Here is a 21,165-nt window from a genome sequence, read left to right as displayed (position 1 = left end):
ATGCACATTTTTGTTGCCCTTTGGGCCTAGCTCCAAATTGCTCTGCAGAAAGGTTGGATGAGTTCACAGCTCCACCAATTGAATAGCATATTAAAGGGGGGAAAAAAGGAATTTTATGAGGAAGAGATAAACGAGGGAGGATGCATTCCAGACAAGGAGTGTAACAGAATGAAATATTCCTCCAGAGCTATCTGTATCTTACTTGTAGCACTAAAAATATAGCACCAAAGCTCCTACTGAAACATTTACCTCTTAGCAGACAGTCAGTTGACAATATTTTCTCAAATCAAAGATATTTACTGAGATGGCATTATAAGAAAAGGTAGCTGCAAAATACTTCCCCCAATCCACCTCCATAAACCTGGACTATAATCTCTTATGAGTATCAGTGAAGAGAGTGTGTACACACATAGAGCATAAAGGTAACTCTGGCATTATTAACTCACTTAAAAAGAGAATTAAATGTCCCATTTTCAGGACACTGTTTTTCTTTTGCAGTCTTCACATCAAGAAAACCTTATCACCCTCTAAGATACCATCAGCTTTGATACTCCATCTCATCACCAGCCTCTAAGACCAGCTCAAAATAGCTCATTTCTTACCTGTCAGTACTATATTGACTTCTCTGACTTTCTTAACAAATATCTCTCATAAAGTATCCCAGGTTTCCCCAACCTCAGTCTTTTAGTTTCCTTTTCTATATTGTCTCCACTCATTAGGCTGAAGGAAAGATTTGTGTGCATCCACTGCACTCAGCACAGGTACATAGTAATTATCAATACATGATTATGACTGTCTGGTTCATACATGTTGTCCCACTATACTCTTCCTTGTCAGGCGTATTTGGAATATTGTATACAGTAGTAGACTCTATGCTTTGAGACACTGACAAACTATAGTGCCCCCCAAAGGTGAGCAAAATGTAAGGGAACTCAAAACTGTGTGAAATGGGGACAATTAAAGGAGAGAGAGACGCTTAACCTGGAAAAAGACTTGCAGGTATAAAAGGGAGACTATATTAATAACTTAAAATACCAAAGTTGTTTTTAAAAAATTTAAGCTTATTCTGCTTGACTAGAGGAAAGAATTAGGATCAATGGGCTAGCAAGGAGGAAAATTTTAGTTCAATATAACCAGTTCTCAAGATTTTAAAGTTATCTGAATGAGATGAACATGGGATGATGATCAACCTTGATGGACTTGCTCACTCTCAATGAACAGGGACAATCTTAGGGGATGGATGAATAGAGAATACCACCTGTGTCCAGACAAGGAACTGTGGAGTTTAAAGGAAGACCAAAGATTATTACCTTCAATTTTTAAAAAGTTGTCCTATGTATTACTTAATTTTGCTATCTCTAATATTTTCTTTCTTCCTTATGGATGGTTTTTCTTTCAACACATTCAATTTTGATTTATGCATATCAAATACAAATGTAAAGACTATCAGACTACTTTCTGTTGGGGGAGGGAGGAGGGAGGGGGAAAAATTGTAAAATTCAAAATCTTGCCAAAAAAAATGATGGGTAGAAACTACTATTCTATATAATTGGAAAACAAATAAAATATTTATAATTTAAAAAATAGATTTAGAGTTATCTAAAATTGGAAAGGACCACTATAGAGATTTTGGAGAAAGTGCTGGATGGTCATTTATATGGGGTAGTAATTGATTAAAAGAATGACCAATCATCCTTCCAAAATACCAAAGATGAAGCATGCTATCTATCTCCTGACGGAAAAGTAATGGATTCAAGGTGCAGAATGATATACATTTTTTGACCCCACTGGTGTGTAAATTTATTTTGCTTGATTTTATATTTGTGCTACAAGTTTTATTTTTTTGTTGGAATAACGTAAGTGGAAGATAGAAGGAACACAAAATAGGATTACTGTTTTAAAAAAGAATTAAAATTAAAAAGATCATTGCAACATTTTTAAATGTACAAGAGAAAATCAGAAAGAGACTAGCAGGATAGCATAAGATGTATGTTTACTCTGAAATACTGCCTCAGACCTATAAGATAGTGAGATAGGCCAATATGACGAAAAAAAGTAAAATGATCAATATTGGGGGGGAAGTGGGAAAAACTAAGACACTGATGCACTGTTGGTGGAGTTGTGAACTAATCCAACCATTCTGGAGCCCAAAGGGCAAGAAAATAGTTCACACTCTTTGATCCAGCCATACCACTACTAGATCATATCCAAAAGAGATCATTAAAAAAAAAAAAAGGAAAAAGACCCACATCTACAAAAAATATTCATAGTTGTTTTTTGTAGTAGCAAAGATTTGGAAATTTAGGGGATGTCCATCAATTGGGGATTGGTTGAGCTGTGATACATGAATGTGACGGACTTCTAGTAATCTATGGGAAATCATGAGCTATAGCAGATTAATTCGTTTCAGCAAAACAATGATCAAAAACAATTCTAAAGGACTTGTGATGGAAAATACTATCCACATCAAAAAAGAACAAGAGTTTGAATGCAGAGCAAAGCATACCATTTTCTTTTTAACATTTATTTATTTTTATTTCTTCCTGGTTACATGGAAAAACAATTTTTAATATTCGTTTTTAAAACTCCATCTTCTATGTCATCTTCCACATCTCATACATATTTCTCTTCCAACATCTGCCTCTTAAGAACATTTCTTTCTTTCAGATGGAGGAAGAACCATTTTCTACATGAAGATTGCCTTGAATACTCTAATTGCTAATGCCATCCCATTTAATATTCATTTATTATTCTGCTAGGATGGCAGAGTAAAGGCAAAGACTTCTCGAAGCTCTCCCCCAAACCCCTCCTAATAGCTTTTAATAATGACTCCAAATAAATTCTACAGCAGCAGAAACCATAATAAGATTGAGTGAAATAATTTTCCAGCCGAAGACAACGTAGATCAGCACCAGAGTGAGAGAGGGGTACAGTCCAGGGCAGGCCACATCAGTACAAACTAGATCCCAGCAAAACAGGAACAGGTCTCTAGATGACTGAATCACTGGCAGTTTCCAGACTTCTCAGTTCACAGACAGTAAAGGGATTGGACAAAGAGTCAGGAAATTTACAGGGGTCCCTTTGCTAGCACCAGTACAAGAAGGAACACTAACTAGTACAGCAGAGTTTGTGGTCCCAGGTACCCTGATCACAATTCCAGGGTTGAAAAGAGTGTTTGTGGCTGCTCACAAACCAATGCACAGCACAAAAAAAAAAAAAACAGTAAATACATCAATCCTTGAAAGAGAAAAAAACTTACAGGTTCCCAGAATTACTTCTGAAAATAACTAATAGAAAAAACCCAAAACCTGAGTCAATACCCCCTCTATTTGGGAAGCAGAGCCCCATTTTAATGAGCTAAAAGTCAAGAAATAGCCTTCAAAATGCACAAACAACAGAATTCTGACTCTAGAAAGTCACTTTGGTGACAAGATCAAAATACACACCCAGAAAATAACAACAAAGTCAAAATTCCTATATACAAAGCTGAAAATAAAAAATATGAATTGGTCTCAGGTCATGGAAGAGCTTAAGATGGCTATTAAAAATCAAGCAAGGGAGGTGGAGAAAAAGTTGGGAAGGAAAATGAGAGTGATACAAGAAAATCATGAAAAAGGAGTCAACAGGTTGGTAAAAGAGGCCCCAAAAAATACTGAAGAATATAACTTTAAAAAAAAATAGGTCAAATGGGAAAAGAGGGACAAAAATTCAAAGAGAAAAATGCCTTGGAAAGCAGAATTGTCCCAATAGAAAAAAATATACAAAATTTCACTGAAGAACATTAAAAAGAAGAATTCGTCAAATGGGGGAAAAGGTACAAAAGCTCACTGAGGAAAATAATTCCTTGTAAGTTAGAATTCGACAGGTGAAAATTAATGACTATATGTGATATCAAGAAACAAACAAATCAAAAGAAGGAAAAAAAATTGAAGAAAATGAGAAATATCAGGGCATCTAGGTGGTGCAGTAGATAAAGCACCGGCCCTGGAGTCAGGCATACCTGGGTTCAAATCTGGTCTCAGACACTTAATAATTACCTAGCTGTGTGGCCTTGGGCAAGCCATTTAACCCTATTTGCCTTGCAAAAAACCTAAAAAAAAAAAGAAAAATTCAAAAATAAATAAATAAATGAACTACTGCATCTTAAAAAAAAAATGAGAAATATCTCACTGGAAAAACAACTAACCTAGAAAAGAGATCCAGGACAAATAATGTAAGAATTACAGGAAGACCTGAAAAATCATTATTTTTTTAAAAAAGAGCCCATCATACATGAAATTATCAAAGAAAACTTCACTGATAATCTAGAATCAGAGGGTAAAATAGGTGGAAGCTAAATCTTGTGCTATCTGACTGTGACTCCATATTTGAGCTGTGTCTTTTAGGATTTTTCTCCTTGATCTGGGAGGTCTGAAATTTGGTTAGAGGTGCTATCCATAAGAGAAAGAATTCGCAGATCCTGAATGCAGATCAAAAGTATTTTTCTTTATTTTTCCTGTGTTTGTGTGTGTGTGTGTGTGTGTGTGTGTGTGTGTGTGTGTGATTCACAGAATGACTTAAATAATTGTTTTTACATTGGGAAATGAAATTTTAAATGGGATTTTAAAATATTTATTTACTACTTTATAAAGTCTACATTTGGGGCAGCTAGATGGTGTAGTGGATAAAGCACTGGCCCTGGAGTCAAGTATACTTGGGTTCAAATCCAGTCTCAGACACTTAATAATTGCCTAGCTGTGTGGCCTTGGGCAAGCCACTTAACCCCATTTGCCTTGCAAAAAACCTAAATAAATAAAGTCTGCATTTAAATAGATTGTGTATTTGCATTAATTCTTTTTAATTTTATTTTGTGCATATTTAATAATATCCTTTTTTAAGTCTTTCCCTCCTCCCATTAAAATTTAGGCTTCTTGTGAGTAGGAATTTCAATCTTTGGATTTGTATACAAAGTACCTAATACAGTGGCTAGTTTCAGTGAACACCTAATGCTTGATGATTTTATATGGAATGGTTCATTTTGCTGTTTCCATTCAGAATTTTTAAAAAATAACTAAATTTAGGGACAACTAGGTGGCAATGCATAGAGTATTGGCCCTCGAGTCAGGAGGAAAGGAGTTCAAATCCAGTCTCAGACACTTGATTACTTACTAGTTGTGTGACCTTAGGGAAGTCACTTAACCAAAAATCAGAAACTAAAGAACCAAAAACTAAAGAACAAAAAACAACAAAGGGAAGGTCACTTAAAATTCTAGGTGCATCAGTTTCCTTACATGTGAAGAGGGTTGGAATGCAGGTTCTTTTGAAGTCACTGTGGTGTAGGGACTTTGTACTTTTGTCTCCTGTTCTGGAAAGAGACCTAACAACCAAGCTATCACTTCATTTTTTCCCCCTAAATTAAAATTTTCTGAACCTAAATATGGTAATAAAAAAAATTCCGTTTAGGGATGCTGATTCAAATACATTTGGTGGTGGTATTGAAACATCAGTTTGACATATGGAAGAGTTGGCCAACAAAGAAAAAGCAGAGGGACTTGAAGTCATAAGCCAACATGTTACCTATCCATAAAAGATCCCTTTTATGAGCAAAGAATGTTCTGACTTAAGAGTGTAATAGTCAACACATAATCCTCACTACATTTTATGAAGTACATGTGAATTGTTCACATAAAATCCTTGACTAGTTACTATTTTTAATGGTCTGATTGAAACAGATGCTAAAGAAAATATAAGCATGTACCACAGGGGAGCTAGGTTGGAATAATGGAGACTCAACTTCATGAGTTCAAACCTGGCCTCAGCTGTGCAACCCTGATTTTTAAACCCTGTTGGCTTCTGTTTTTTCATCTGTAAAATGAGCTGGAAAGGAAATGGCAAAATAATCCAGTATCTCAGACAGAATGGGTTAGAGAGATTCAGACAAATTGAAATGATCCAAAATAACAAAAATGTACCAATCTCTCAATGTAGTTCATCAAACCTATCTACACTGGTCAAGAAAGAAAATATTAAGTATACATGTACATATTATGTATACATTAGTTTTGCAAATCATCTAACAAGATAGAATACTCCTCAAAATAGTTTCAGACACTCTAATGGCCTTCTCGTATTCCTATTGCAATGATCTACCATACCTCAAGACACTGTTTTGACAATTAGAAGGCATCTACTTCCACTGAGTTAAGTTATTTTGTAGGCAGGAATATTATCCAGACTTTCATTCCCATGCCATGTAATACTCAAGCAAACTGGTTTCATTGAAAGGAGGGTTGGTGTCAACTATTAAGAATGTGCAGAACCAGGTTATTATGTAAAACAACCAATGAAACTTTCGTAAGTCACTAAAGAACCAGAGACCTAGAGCTGAGAGATAAGAGACCAGTAATATTTCAACACACTCATTTTACAGATGAGTCACATCATTAAGGATTTATGAAGGTAGAGAAAGGAAGGGGAGGGTGGAAGAGAGGAAGGGAAGGAGGGAGAGAGAAAGAGAAAAAAGAAAGAGTCCCTATACTCCCAAAGTCTAATATGGGAGACAACATGCAAGTAACTAGGTACAAAAAAGATATATATAATCAATTATATATATATATATATATATATATATATATATAAATATATATATATATATATATAAAAATCAATTGGTGATAAAATGAGAAGGAAGGCACCAGCATCAAGAGAGATGAGTTCCATTCCCCAATAGGTTAAGTGGTCAAGATATGAAAATAATTGTAAAGTATTCACAACCACATGTAACAATGTTCTAAATTAGGTGACAAACATACTATCCAAGGAGCATAGGCAACCTGAACTAAATTAAATGCCATGGGGAAATATTTAACAAAATAAAAATGTACGAGAAGGTAGATGGTGTAAACATGTAGTTTTCTAAGTCAATATGCAATCTGCAGGAAATCTTATATACAGTTTAATGGTCCCTGTTTCTGACACCACTCTAAATCACTAATAAAAGAGAAATGCAAATTAAAACAACTCTGTGGTGTCACCTCATTCTGTGAATTGACAAAAGATGGCACAAGTGACAACAGTCGATATCAGGAGAGTTGTGGAATGATAAGCACAATAATATAGTTGGCCGAGTTATAACAATTTGGAATTATGCAACTAATTGACAAAAAAGTTCATATCCTTTGAACCAGAAATTGTTACTATGTTTCCCCAAGGAAACATCAATAAGAAGTTCTCATTTATATAAAAATATTTAGAACAAAAACATTTTAATAGCAAGGTAGATCCACATCAATTAGGGAAAAATAAATTGTGGTACATGAATATAATAGAATATTACTATTCTGGAAGAAATGATAACTAAGATGAATATATAGGAAGATCTACATGAACAGATACAGAAGGAAGTATCCAGAACCAAGAAAATATACAAAAATTACAATGACATTTTAAAGAACCATCATCTACCCCAAAATTAAAATGTAAATATGACACTAAAAAGATCACACATGATTCACAGAAAAATGAATAGATATCCCCAATCCACCCTTTCATGGAGATGGGACATAGGTGTTACATGTTACACATAATTTCAGACTTTTTCAATGTATTGATCAATTGTGCTGACTTTCTCTTTTTTTGTTTTGTTTTTGTTTTTGCAAAGGGTAAGTGACTTGCCCAAAGTCACACAGCTAAGTCATTATTAAGTGTCTGAGGTCGGATTTGAACTCAGGTCCTCCTGACTCCAGGGGCAGTGCTCTATCCACTGAGCCACCCAGCTGCTTGACTTTTTTCTCTTGAAAAAATATTACTTGTTAAAATCTCTCTGGGAACAGAAGAGGAAAGATACTTGTGTTAATGATGTATGAAATTTAAGATAATAAAAATTTTACCAAAAAAATAAAGAGATGAGGCAGCTAGGTGGTGCAGTGGATAGAGCACCGGCCTTGGAGTCAGGAGTACCTGAATTCAAATGCAACCTCAGACACTTAATAATTAACTAGCTGTGTGGCCTTGGGCAAGCTACTTAACCCCATTGCCTTGCAAAAACCTAAAAAAACAAAATAAAAGAGATGAAGAAAGACATACAGAAGGCAGAGATGAAGATAGAAAGAATTCAGGCATGTGGGAGGGACAAAGGTAATGTCAGAGGTGAAATCTGAGCCAAGGTCCTCTGACTCTGGAATTCTGTAGTAAGGTTTCCACTATAATTGCAAAAGGAATCACTGCTGGCAAAATTGAGTTAGCTGGGATAAAAAAACAAAAATCAATAATCATTTATATGCACTTCATTTGTGCAAAGCACAACTAAGAATGTTTTAAGAGTTGCTTTTCTGAATATACCTTTAGTTCATTTTCACAGGTCAGATTTTTGCCAAGAAAGGGAAGTAGAACAAGAGAACTCTCCTGTTTTATAACGGAAATACTGGTCATATTTGTGTCACACAAGGTCCAAGAGCAGAAAAAAAGTTAACTAGACAAGATGGCAGTGCTTTTGTCTACACTCATCAGAACAACAAAGAAGGCAATAGATATCTTTGTGTCTTCCTGGCTACAGTGGCATGAAGTCATCTTGTATTTCCATAGCCATTGCATAAGGAACCCCTTGACTACTCAGAAGATTATTAGCTGACAAATTAAGTATACATCATTCTTCTTCCACAAGACAACCCTTTAAATATCTGAAGACTGCTCTCATTCCCCGAATGAGACTTAACATTCCAAATTCCTTCAATCGTTCCTTATATGACATAGTTCCCAAATCTTTCCAATTCTGGACATCTTCATCGAGTTTACTCTGGTTTGTCTCTGTGCTTCTTAAATACCATTCATAGACTCAACTTCAGCATTCCAGCTCCGGTCTGACTATTGCAGAGTACTGTAGAATTCCATTCTCATTTTGAAAACTGTCTTCATTTTATGGTGATTTAACACAACCTTTTTTATTATGAGGGCATGAATTTTTTTTTATCTTGCTTTGCTTTCAAAAGAAATTTAACATTGTTCATTAAGCTCTGGGAGGCTTTCCCTAATTGCACCATTTGTAAATGAGCTTTCTCTCAATATTTCTATCCCCCACCCCCCGCCGCCACCAGGATATGGGTACCAACTTTCCACAGTTAATGCTACAGTTACTTCTCAAAAACTTTTTCTCTTAAGACTTTCAATTGTGTTGAGAACATTAACCATGCCTGCTGTTAATCTTGACAAAAGGGAGTCCTACAGCTCTTACACACCTTCTACACTTCTAATAAAATTCAATAAATAACATTATCTAAGAGAGAAAAAGCAACAGCAAGTAATGCTCCTTAATTATTAGAAGATTGGGAAGGGGTTGTTGATAAAAGATTTACAGAGAGACAATCCTTGAAAAACTTCATCTTTATTTTCTTTATGTAGTGAAGACCTGGATGATGAGTTTAACTATAAAACTGGACAATGGATACTCCAAGTACATCAAGTGATTAAAAACAGATTAAGCAAAATTTCAACTTGATATCTTGATTGAGAAGTGATTACTCAAGGAAAGATATATAAAAAAAATCAGCAAACATTTTCTGGTCCTAATGAGTATAATAATGTTTATAAATGTTAATTTGAAGGAAAAATCTTAAAAATGTATTGATTCACCTATTTTGTCTTATCAACCAGGAATCTGTGTAAAAAATGTGTGCATGTCTACTAAAGCAGACAAAAAGTAATTTTTAGTGTTAGTAAATTCCTTCAGAAGTCATCCCTTCAAAATTTCCTAAAGACACCCACATAGTAGGCAGATTCATCTCCTAGGAAAATTGACCAAGATTGTCCTTCTAATCACTGCAATATGAGTGAACTTAGACCTCCAGACTAACACTGTCCAGGTACTAAGGAAAATACTCGATGCAAATTAAAATGCTGAAAAGTCCTAAGGTATTAGAAAATTGTGACTGAAAATTACAAAATATTTACTAACTAGAGACTTTCCTACCCTTGAGTATGCAGATGTCTCATTTCGATGGACAAGAATTCTCTGTGCATCCAAAGAAAGAAGTGTTGACACCACAGTCAATAGCAATAATTGCTTGAAGTCCCAGGGTATTACACTGTGGCTAATAGCTGAATCATCTTATCACATCTCTCAAAGGAAGTCAGTCAGATCATTTGAGTTGTGAAACAAATAAGTTATAAAAAACATTCTTATAAATTACTAAATTTGGACTAAATGGCCAGTAAACTCACTCCCTTTTAATGTGAAAATCTGTGATTTTTGTCAAAAAAAATGTTGATAATTTTATATTTTACAATTCTGACTGCCAAAATTTTATTAGAACAATTTCATACTAGACAGCTGCTCCTGAAGATTTGCTTTTGTTTTGAATGATAGGTAGTTGTGTTTCATCCTTGCTGTTATTTTACCAAAGTCAAGTCTGAATAATAAATTCAAGATAAGACAGTCAAGCCAGTTATAATAGACTGAAGCTGTGTTGAAGTGTTGTGCATATGGGTGTGTGTACACACACACACACACACACACGTATATGTATGGGGGGATACACACAAACACACACACACATACACACTTTGCCTATAATCATCTAATAACTGACCTTTTATATTACTTTGACAGATTATGAAATCATAATAAAAAATGAACTGTGTAGTTAGAAAAAAAATTATTTAGTCCAAAATAGGCAGCAGTACATTCACAATATTTTTTTACAAAATAATGGCAAACTTGTCCTTTGAGGATACTAGCAAAAATATAGTATCATTCATTTCTCAAAAATATTTTAAAATTATTATTTTGCTGGAAAAATAATTATACAAACAAAATATGCAGTCTACTGAATGATGGTTGTTAAGTTTCATAGTTGAGATGCACAAAGAATAATTAATATATCTACATATATATGCATTTATATATATGCACCTGTTACAAATATGCTATAATTTTAAGTCTTGCTAGTTGAACACCATATCCCAAAGTATTCAAGAAGGTTTACATGCAAAATCCATCTAAGTTATTTTTGGCATAAGACTCTGGCACATCAGAAAAGAACCATATCCAGCTGAAGTTTTGCAGATTTAAGACATACAGCCAAGTAGATTTTTCAGTTAAAATGCAGGCTTGCTCATATATTCTTCCATTGTCTGAAAGAGAAAATGAAATCAACAAAATTACTCAGAAAAAAGCACAACTTTCAGTTCAATTTGCACCATGAAAAATGGATGCTTTAAAAGGAAACTTTCTATTTTAAAAGATAACATTCTATTCAAATAAAGATGTGAAATAAATTTAAGTACACACAACGCACATGTGCATATAGATGTAGAAGGATGTATACATGAGATGAAATAGTTTATTTATAGCACTATAATGTTCCCAAACCATAGATTCTGCGTATGGTTTAGAAATAAAGAGCTGATGAACAACGTGCTAGCTACAACATCAATTTCAGTAGTAAGGTTATTGCCCTCATCTGACACTAAAGATGTTCTTGAGGGACCCATCCGACATATTGGATAGGAAGGCCATACAATTGTCATCAACAAATATAATGGGCCATCAAGTATAACTTTCTAATGGAAAAGGTTTTATTCCTGATACCATTCAGGAAATTACACCTTAACTTTTCTTCTCATCATTCAGATCTCTGAATGTACACAGCAGCATTAAAATACGGAGCTAAGGAATTGATTCAGAGAAAGATCAGCAGTGGATCGACCTTGCTATAAACTGCACTCAGCCAATAGCACTACATTATAAGGAATAAGTAATAATGAATAGTTAAGGGCTCTTTTAAAATGGCAAAACTGAAAGATTAAAAAAAAACAAGGCAACACTTTTGGATGCCTCCAACTCCCCATACTAATCTTTTCAAAATGTGCTATATATATATATATATATATATATATATATATATATATATATATATACTTTTCTGCCTTTCTAAATGGCAGATACTGAACATATTTTTAATTTTTCAAGAAACCCTCTTAAATGAGGATTGTGATATAATGAATTTGTGACTACAGATGCAGATGAAAATGTGAATGGCATGAGACAGAAGTTGGAAGGGATACTGACCCCAGCAACATTCCTGGAACTTGAATCCTTGAAAAAGTTCCTGGAGCCATACTGAAGTTGTTGGGGGTTTTTAATTTTTAATTTTTTGCTTATTTGCTTCTTTTTTTTAATCGAGTTGAAGTAAAGCTTGTGCAGCTTCCTGATCTCTTGGGCCGTGGGGCATGGCTGCCTTTACTGCAAAACCAAGGAGTAAATCAAAGGCTGAAGGAACCTTTGGGAAATTTTTTCACCCTCAAAAAACTATCATCTTTGTTGCTACAATCAGATTCCGCGATTTGTCAGTACCTTTTAAAAGGCATCTATCTATGGTTTCTGCATGACCAACAGTTCCTTGTTGGTCTGTACCCATACTTCCATCACATTTTCAGAGCTTGCTCAAAGAGTATGAAAAAAGTCTATATTAATAATTTATAGGGGTGGCTAAGGTGGCCCTGGAGTCAGGAGGACCTGAGTTCAAATAAGGCCTCAGACATTTAATAATTACCTAGCTATGTGGCCTTGGGCAAGCCACTTAACCCCATTGCCTTGCAAAAATCTTAAAAAAAAAAAAAAAGAAAAAGAATTTATGCTAGAAAGGTTCAGCTAGGTGGTAAATGGATATAGCACTGCCCCTGGAGTCAGAAGGACTTGAGTTCAAATTCCAACCTCATATCCTTAATTACCTAGCTATGTGACCCTAGCAAGCCACTTAACCCCATTGCCCTACAAAAACAAAAAAAAAGAAAAAGAATTTATGCTAGAGTTTGAGGAAAGTTCACTCCAAAGCCTAGAGGCTACTGATCTTCAACAACATCACTCCTATTTCCATGAGGTCAAACTTCTGCTGAAATGAATCCTGGGTCACAATTTTCTCCAAACTCTTCATGTTTAAATTTTATAATATTTTGTATTTTCACTAACATCTTAATCCCTAGGTTGAAGCAGTGATGAATGTAAGATGTGGTTGGGGAATAGTGGTAAAACAACTGACAAAAATATTCTGATATTAACTACTTTCTCAAGGTTAAGCTCTACAGATACCTGTCAATAGAGTTAGTGCTATGTTCAAGCACCCTGTGGTCCTTCAATGATCTTTCAATATATTTATAAATAGATCCCAGAATCATTTGGGGGTGGGAGAAATGTCTTTGACCATAATAAACAATAAATTTTGCCTCTGAAAAAGTCTAAGTTGAGGAAATTTCCCAAATAACAGATTTAGGATTAGTTTGGTAAATGCCTCAGAAAGGAATGAAACTGTCCCCTGGGATCTCAGGGGTGATACCAGTGATTGACAGATCCTATCAAGCTCAATGGACTTCAGACATCACTATTCTTTTGGGGATAAGGCAGCCTATTTCAGTGAAAACAGACTCATCACCAGATGTTTTATCACTAATTGATGTTTGAGGATGGAGGGGGAACCCCAATGAAACTCATGAAATTATTTCCTAAAGCATGGAAGAATTATATTCTCTTTTAGTGAAAAGGCTACTAACAAAGATGAAACCATGGGTCTTTTGGTGGTATATAGTACTTTATAATTTACATACATTCTTTAATTTAAAGTCCATGGGATAAGAAGAAAAAGGACCATTAAGGCTATTTTACATAAGAAGGAAGTAGCTAGAGATCAGAGAAGTAAAGGGACTTGGTCAAATTTATCTGATTAACCCAGTCTTTGATCTCCATAGTCAATACTATTTATACAGCGCTAAAGTGACTCTATTACCACTGACTTGGGGGGGGGGCCCTCAAAGGTCTCTTTTATCCTTACATAAATTCTTCATATCCACTAATTTTCAAGTTTGAGTCAATTAGATCATCTGTAACACATCACAAATCACTGGGGGAAAAAACTGACTCACTTAAGGGTTTCTTTTTGTTTGTTTTTGTTTTTTACAAGGCAATGGGGTTAAGTGACTTGCCCAAAAATCACACAGCTACATAATTATTACATGTCTGAGTCTGGATTTGAACTCAGATCCTTTTGACTCCACTGCACCACTCAGCTGTCCCTTAAAGGCTTTTTAATAAATTATACACTCTACAATTTATGTTTGGCCCCATGCAGAAGTCACTCTAACAATAGAGTATGGCTCATTTTCTGAAAATACCAAAATATTTTCATTTAGAGCAACTTTATTATGAAAAGCTTAAGAAATTTAAAAAGGGAATAGTTATAGATAGTAGATTCACAAGTGAGTTAGTGGAATTGGGTCCCAGTCTTACCAAAAGACAGGACATCAATAAGTGAGATCCCTATAACCTAGATTCACTTCCAGAGTGCATTCAGCCCTCCCTGAGATCCAATTCACCTACCATATCAAGGAATCAACTCCCTGAGATCAACAATCTCTCTCTCTCTCTCTCTCTCTCTCTCTCTCTCTCTCTCTCTCTCTCTCTCTGTCTTCCTTTCCCTTTCCCTACCTTTCCCTTTGTTCACACAGGGTATCATACTTGCTTGAACTGCACTTAAAGGAATGTAAATTTGGAACACTGAAACTTCCCAAGATTATCTTTCTTAAGAACCATACTTCAAACCCAGATCCGTTGGGCTCTTATAGATTGAACAACAAGGTTCCAAGCCAAGCTCCACTTGGCCATTGTTTGAGTTCTGCTTGGCTTAGAATGAATGAGAATTATCAATCTTTTTTTTTTTTTACCAGAGATTCCCTTCCATATTCCATATTTTGATTAGGTAAAAGAAGCCATTCTCTGCTGTTCTTCTTACTCAGACTTAATCACTGAATGGGCTCTGCCTCAACACACTGAGAACTAGGGAAGACCTTAGTTTAAAAAACTCTAGGTCTCCCATTGTATCTGGGATCAGAAGGACTCCAGTCTGTTGGACTCAGATGCTGCAGAGGAGAAGGTGAGGCAGGTGACTTAGCATTACCCCCCTCCCACTGAAATCCAATTGAGGTGCTTGTCATGGCATCACCTCCCTGATGTCAGGGTCCTCCTCAAGGAAGAAGAACAAACAACAGCCTTCATTGTCACCATGTACCAAAACAGTCTTCTGGTCATCCCAACTCAATGTTTCTGGACATTTTCCAAGCATACACAACTTCAGATGAATGTCAGTCCTTTCAGGCAATACATGAATTCCCTGCCTCTTTCTTCCAATCTTCACAGTAAGGACAGGGAAAGGGAAAAAGAAAAAAGCCTAACAAAATGCTACTAGCTTTTACAAATGATTGTTAGACCTGACTTTGATTAGGAACCTGAATGCAAAACTTTGAAAGTAACCTTCTTAAAATAACTCCTCTTTAACTTTAACTGGAACTAGAACTATCATATTTCCTACAAGGTCATTGTTTCCTACAGGGTACAATTCAGGAAAAAAATGGCCTGATCTCATCCAAGGCTCAATTCTCCTCAATAAGCTCATCTTGCCTTTAACAAATACTACAGGATGGACCCCAAGAGCATCATGTTTCAAGGAAGGCTATGTTCACTGGATTTTCAAATCAATGGTTCATGAAACACCTTCTAAAATTATTTTCCCATTGCAAAAATACAAAGAAGACACAAGTTTCAAATCATTTGCTAAGTTTGCTGGAAACCACTTGTGAGGGGCACCAGGGAGAATGGTAGCATGAACTCATAGAACATGAACCAAACTCAATTGATGGGATAAACAAGTAAAGAGAAATCCAAGATCAGAGAACTAGTCAATGGAAGTACTAAGACTGAAACTCAGGTTATCTGAATCTAAGTCAGGTGTACTTTCCACTGTCTCACAATTATTGTCTTAGGAACAAGCCAGTCCTTTAGGGCACTTACAACTTAATAACCCTCTCAGTCTGTACTTGCTAGTATAGATAGACCAAAGAGGCAGGATATCACTGATCATCAGCTTAGTGATTTAAAAATCTGTTTCCTAGGAAGATCTTCCCTGATATAGGCTTCCTTCTCAAAGATCTCAAGAAACCATTAACTAAATTGGCCTCCTGCTTCCAAATCAATTTAGTAAGAACCCACCTTGTACCAATCATTGTGTCAGGTCCTGAGCATATAAATTCAAAATTCCTACCTTTAAGGAGAAAGATAATGACAGATAGCAAGAAAGTAGAGAGGGAAGGAGGGAGGAAGGAAGGAAAAAGAAGAAAGGAAGAGAAGGGAGGAAGGAAGGGAAGGAGGGAAAAAAGGTGGAAAGGAAAGGAAGGAAGTATGCCATCAGTGCAACTATCAGGGACAATTTGGGGCTCTCTGCGATGGAGAATACTATCTGTATCCAGATAAAGAACTGTGGAGTTTGAACAAAGACCAAGGACTATTACCTTTAATTTGGGGGGGGAAAATGATATCTTATTGTCTGATCTTGCTATCTCTTATACTTTATGTTTCTTGCTTAAGGATGTGATTTCTCTCTCATCACATTCAGTTTGGATCAATGTATACCATGGAAACAATGTAAAGACTGGCAAATTGCCTTCTGTGGGGATTGGGGGGAGGGAAGCAAGATTGGGGGGAAAACTGTAAACTCAAAATTAATAAAATCTTTTAAAAGAAAAAATATTAAAAAAAAAAACCTTTACTACATAGCAGAACAGTGATAGACACTGAGGATGCAAATAAATACAAGCAAGCAAGACAGTCCCTGTCCATGAGAAACCTACATTCTAGTGGGGAAAGCCAAAAAAAAAAAAAAAAAAAAAAGGGAGCTGGAAGTGAGGAGAGTAAAGTCTATAGCCCAAATGTTGTGAGGACCTGGATCTGGACATATGAAGGATTCATAAAGAAAGTTCTTCCATGTTTCCCAATACCTCCCTCCCAGTACCAGGGATATCCCCTGAATGACCTCCTTGCACAAAGAAAACAATCCATTTCTGGGGTGATGACCAGTCCCCAAATCAGCAGGTGTCCAAAAAGCCTGGCCAGCTCCAAGTTTACTTGCTTGTTTAGCAAACAGCAAGATGAGCTGCTACCGTGAGAAATTGCAGCACCTTCTCTTACCCTTGGCATATTGCCTTCTTTGTGTGGAGGTTCTCACTGCGAAAGGAAATTTTGGAATCCAAATCCTACAGAGGATGCTGTGAGGAACTTTCCCAGGTGAAACCCTAAAAGCTACTCTCCAGGATTCCCCAGCTAGATAGATTTTCAAGTGTTGGGTATTTTCCCTGGACTGGTGAAGTGCTGCTATTCTCATTTATATTATACATTCTCATTTATAGTATATATATTCTCACTTAACTTGCTGTCTCTTACTACTGTCAATAATTTTATAGAGCTTCCCTGAATTGATAATGATTTATATTCTCATTAATGTAGTTTTAGCTTACTGGTTTTTTTAATATTGCTAATGATTTTATTCCGTTGCTGTAGTGACAAGGAAGGTTGCATCCTCCTTTTGTAAATAAATTGTCTTTTACTCTTTCTGTTTTTAAGTATGGTTCATTTTATAGGAGCAAACCTGAACCCCCAAATCAATAATTCATTCAACATAATTAAGGACAAAGTTAGCCTCCTTGAGCCCAGGACAGTTCAGGATGAGGAGTCCAAAGTTCTGGTAGGGAGAAGGTTAATATAATAGCCTGGCACAGGAATATCTGAGTGAGTTCTTAAAATGACAATGGTGCCTCCAAAAGGAAATCACAAAAGATGGCACCATGTTCCAACCATCTTTGCCTTGATATTCTGAAATGTCAGGGACTTGAACATTTGCCATGATGCTTCTGAAATCCATTTCTCTATGTTCCATCAAAACCACTGCAGAATCAGTGTTGGGAGTAGAAATTGAAGCTTAAGTGCAGAATCCTCTTTATTTATTCCTTGGTACTTAAATCACTCTGCTCCCAATTTATTTATGAAAATGGGAACAATCATACAAGCTCTCTCTGGGAGGTGCTGAAAATTTTTAATTAAAATGATAAACTCCACCTTCAATAATAAAGCTCTAATACCTCTGACAAATGGCGTGGTGATTTATGGTGACTCTCCTTCCCTAGGGCAGAAGACATTTTTCCAAGATTAATTTTTCAACGGTAAAAATGGGTTTTATTAAAAAATAGCATCAAAGAATTGCTACCTTTGACAGCAGCTTTCTCTGGTTTACAGGGCCTTCATATTCACAAACAAAAACCTATCTTCAAACAACAGACCCTGGGATAATTAAGCTTCTTTTCTCTTTTCCCCACCCCTCCTCAATTATGAGGAAGCCTCATGTTTCTCTGCCCTTACATACCTCCTGTAACATATCAGAGTCTTCTATAGCCTTGACAGCAGTTTTCTTTGAGGTTTCCTGGATTTCTCCTCCAATTATAAACTCATCAAGGATAAAATATGCCTTTTCGAAATTAAATATTATATCCAGTTCACAGACCTGGTGGGGTGAAAACAACCATAAGACAAATCTGCAGGAGCATCATCAACATTCACATGCAGTATCCCTCCAAATACCAAACCTATTCAATGGATGCACCCTTGTGGCAGACTAAGGTTACAAAATAATACAGCATTCCAAAAACAGATAAATGCAGGGCTTCAGTCTTACAGGCAGGTGTTGGAGAGATGACAAACAAAAATTCCACAGCCATTCACTATTTAGGGGTTATGTTATCCTTTGCATTTCCTCGGTAAATCACAGAATTATATAAGTTGAGCAAAGATCTGAAAGCTTTGTCATCTCAGACAATTGCTACTGAAACCATTTCTGATACATTATAAAACTTTTTGGATGCAAAAATTTTCATTTCTCCTCTGGGAATCAGCTGGTCTCACCTTATTTTGTAGATTGATATTTTCTGCTGAATTGCCTCAAGATCATAGATTTTGAGCCAGAGGCCAGCTAGTCCTCATTTTTTGCAGAACAGGAGACTAAGGGCTTAGGGAGTTTTAGTGATCTGTCCAAGGTCAAACAGGTAAATAAAAAAGAATCATGGTTCTCTGAGAAGTAGGTCATTGTGATGAAAAATGTAATCCACATCCAGAGGAAAAACCATGGAGTCTGAAAGCATACTATTTTCACTTTTTAAAACTTGTTTATGTTTTTTTCCCCTAGTTTTGCCCCTTTAGTCCTGATTCTTCTTTCTCAACATGACTAATATGGAACTATGTTAATCCTGATTACACATGTTTACCCTGTATCAGATTACTTGTCATGGGAAGGAAGGAAAGGGAGGGCAGTAGAAAAATGTGGAACTCAAAAGGTTACAAAAAGATAAAATGTCAAGAACTATTTTCATTTGTAATTGAAAAAATAACATTAAAAGCAAAAGAAGGTCATTGCCATATTATTCATTTTTTCTTTTGTTTTCTAATGGGTTGAAGTAAACTTGGATTCCTTTGAAAAGGTTCATATCTAATTCTCTGCTAAAGTATAGCAATGGCAAGTAGGGTCATTTCCTATAGCACCAATTCTTCTCATTTAAAATTCTCAGACATAAAATTTTCAAAGGCATCAGGCAGCTAAACCCGCATAAGTGAAACAAAATCTACACAGTAACAGGGAATAAATGGCTTCCAGGGGAAATGGTTTCCTGATTCCTAAAGCATATTAAGTTACATTACTAGATGCTGATATTTCAGCAAGTGGCTCAATATTTTAAAGACTTGAGTCCACAAACTTACAGGCTCCTAGAGGAAATTGTTTTTCATTGACAGATTCAATTGAATCAAAAAGCATCTAAAAAAATTAACAGAAGGCCATGACAACAAACAGCCATTTCAGCAAAACTTGGTTGTTTGACATTCAGTTTTGATCAATGGTAGCATGGAAACAATGTTACGATTATCAGACTGCCTTCTCTGTGGGGGAGGAGGGCGAGGGAAGTGAGATTAGAGGAAAAATTGTAAAATTCAATAAAATAAATGGTTAAGAAAAAATTTGGTTGCTTGGCATTATTGCCTCTTTATTCTTCACAGACAGGAGGATGCTTGCGTAATGTGCAGGGACTCATTGCCTGCCTACAAATATTTAAAATATTATTACCATCCATGATCACCACAACAATGGGGAAAAGAATCTTCCATAAATATAATGAAACAAGTTGATAGAGGCTTGAAAAAGAATAGAAGGACCCATTATTTCACTACTAGAAATTTATTTTCAATGTTGCTTGGGGCCTTCCCTCTCTCCCTCCTTCCCTGCCTTCCCTCCCTTCCTTTCCTTTGTTCCTTCTTCTTTCCTTTTATCCAGGCCTATATTCTCAGTAGCCTAGGGAATCCTGGTATAGAAAATCCTTTCCTTTGATATAGGTAAACAACTGATTTCTTTTGGACAGTGTCAGATGAGGTGGCTTAGCTATGGTAGCAGCTATTGTATGTGATAGATATGACTTATTCCAAAGCTGGTTCTCTATCTATTAGACCACTGCTTATCATTAAGAATTACTATTTTAATGATACATCATATTTCCATAGCATTTTTCCATTAACCAACTGCTTTTTTTTAATTTTTGTTTGTGTTCTTGTTTTTTAGAATTTTGCAAGGCAATGGGGTTAAGTGGCTTGCCCAAGGCCACACAGCTAGGTAATTATTAAGTGTCTGAGGTCAAATTTGAACTCAGGTGCTCCTGACTCCAGGGCTGGTGCTCTATCCACTGTGCCACCTAGTTGCCTCCTGCAAGGGCTTTTAAAAAAAAATTGCTTCTTGCTCAAGATTAAGTGGGGTTTACAGAACTTAACTGCTGGATGAATACTCAATCAGGATTCTAGATTTAGAGATGAGGTATCTTAAAAGGTAGTTCTTCATTTTATAGATGATGAAACTGGAACCCAGAGAAAAGTGATTTGCCCAAGATCCCACAAGAAGTAAACAACAAAAATCAATCCCAGAAATTAGGTCCTCTGAATTCAAATAGAGCTCTTTCAGCAGCTCTGTAGTACCTTTGCCTGGAGACTACTGTGATATACATTCTAACACAGCAGGAAGGTGGACAGAGGAAGGGCTGGGGTCTCCAAACACATTTTAGAATGAAGAGAGTCACACAAGAGTAAGAAACGATGAGCACATACATAGAGGGCATGTAACCCAGGTAGTGACAATGTAAGAGTCAAACTGCATCAACAATAGACATCAATTGCTCCTGTATAGGGACTTGGTAGCTCTACCTGCTGATAGCACAGATTATAGGAGGTCCAGGTTGTCAGGTCTCTCAACTTCTTACGCCCCAACCAAGTCTTAAGACTGTAAATTG

The 21,165-nt window shown here is 36.0% G+C and overlaps 1 protein-coding gene across 1 annotated transcript in view; it reads right to left on the bottom strand.

The window, feature by feature from the left end:
* Positions 1–9,331: 9,331 nt before the first annotated feature.
* AP1S3 (adaptor related protein complex 1 subunit sigma 3) overlaps positions 9,332–21,165 on the bottom strand; it is an 88,260-nt gene continuing 76,426 nt past the window's right edge. Inside the window, exons 4-5 of the mRNA XM_074191266.1 lie at positions 18,213–18,350; positions 9,332–11,106 (exon numbers count right to left, since the gene is read on the bottom strand). Coding sequence (XP_074047367.1) covers positions 11,071–11,106; positions 18,213–18,350 — 174 coding nt within the window. The 3' untranslated portion in view covers positions 9,332–11,070. The remainder of the gene's footprint in view (positions 11,107–18,212; positions 18,351–21,165) is intronic.

Source organism: Macrotis lagotis, chromosome 6, assembly GCF_037893015.1.
Source record: "Macrotis lagotis isolate mMagLag1 chromosome 6, bilby.v1.9.chrom.fasta, whole genome shotgun sequence".
Lineage (NCBI taxonomy): Eukaryota > Metazoa > Chordata > Mammalia > Peramelemorphia > Peramelidae > Macrotis > Macrotis lagotis.
Note: the sequence above shows the minus strand (reverse complement) of the source record. Positions and strands in the feature narration are given on the sequence as shown.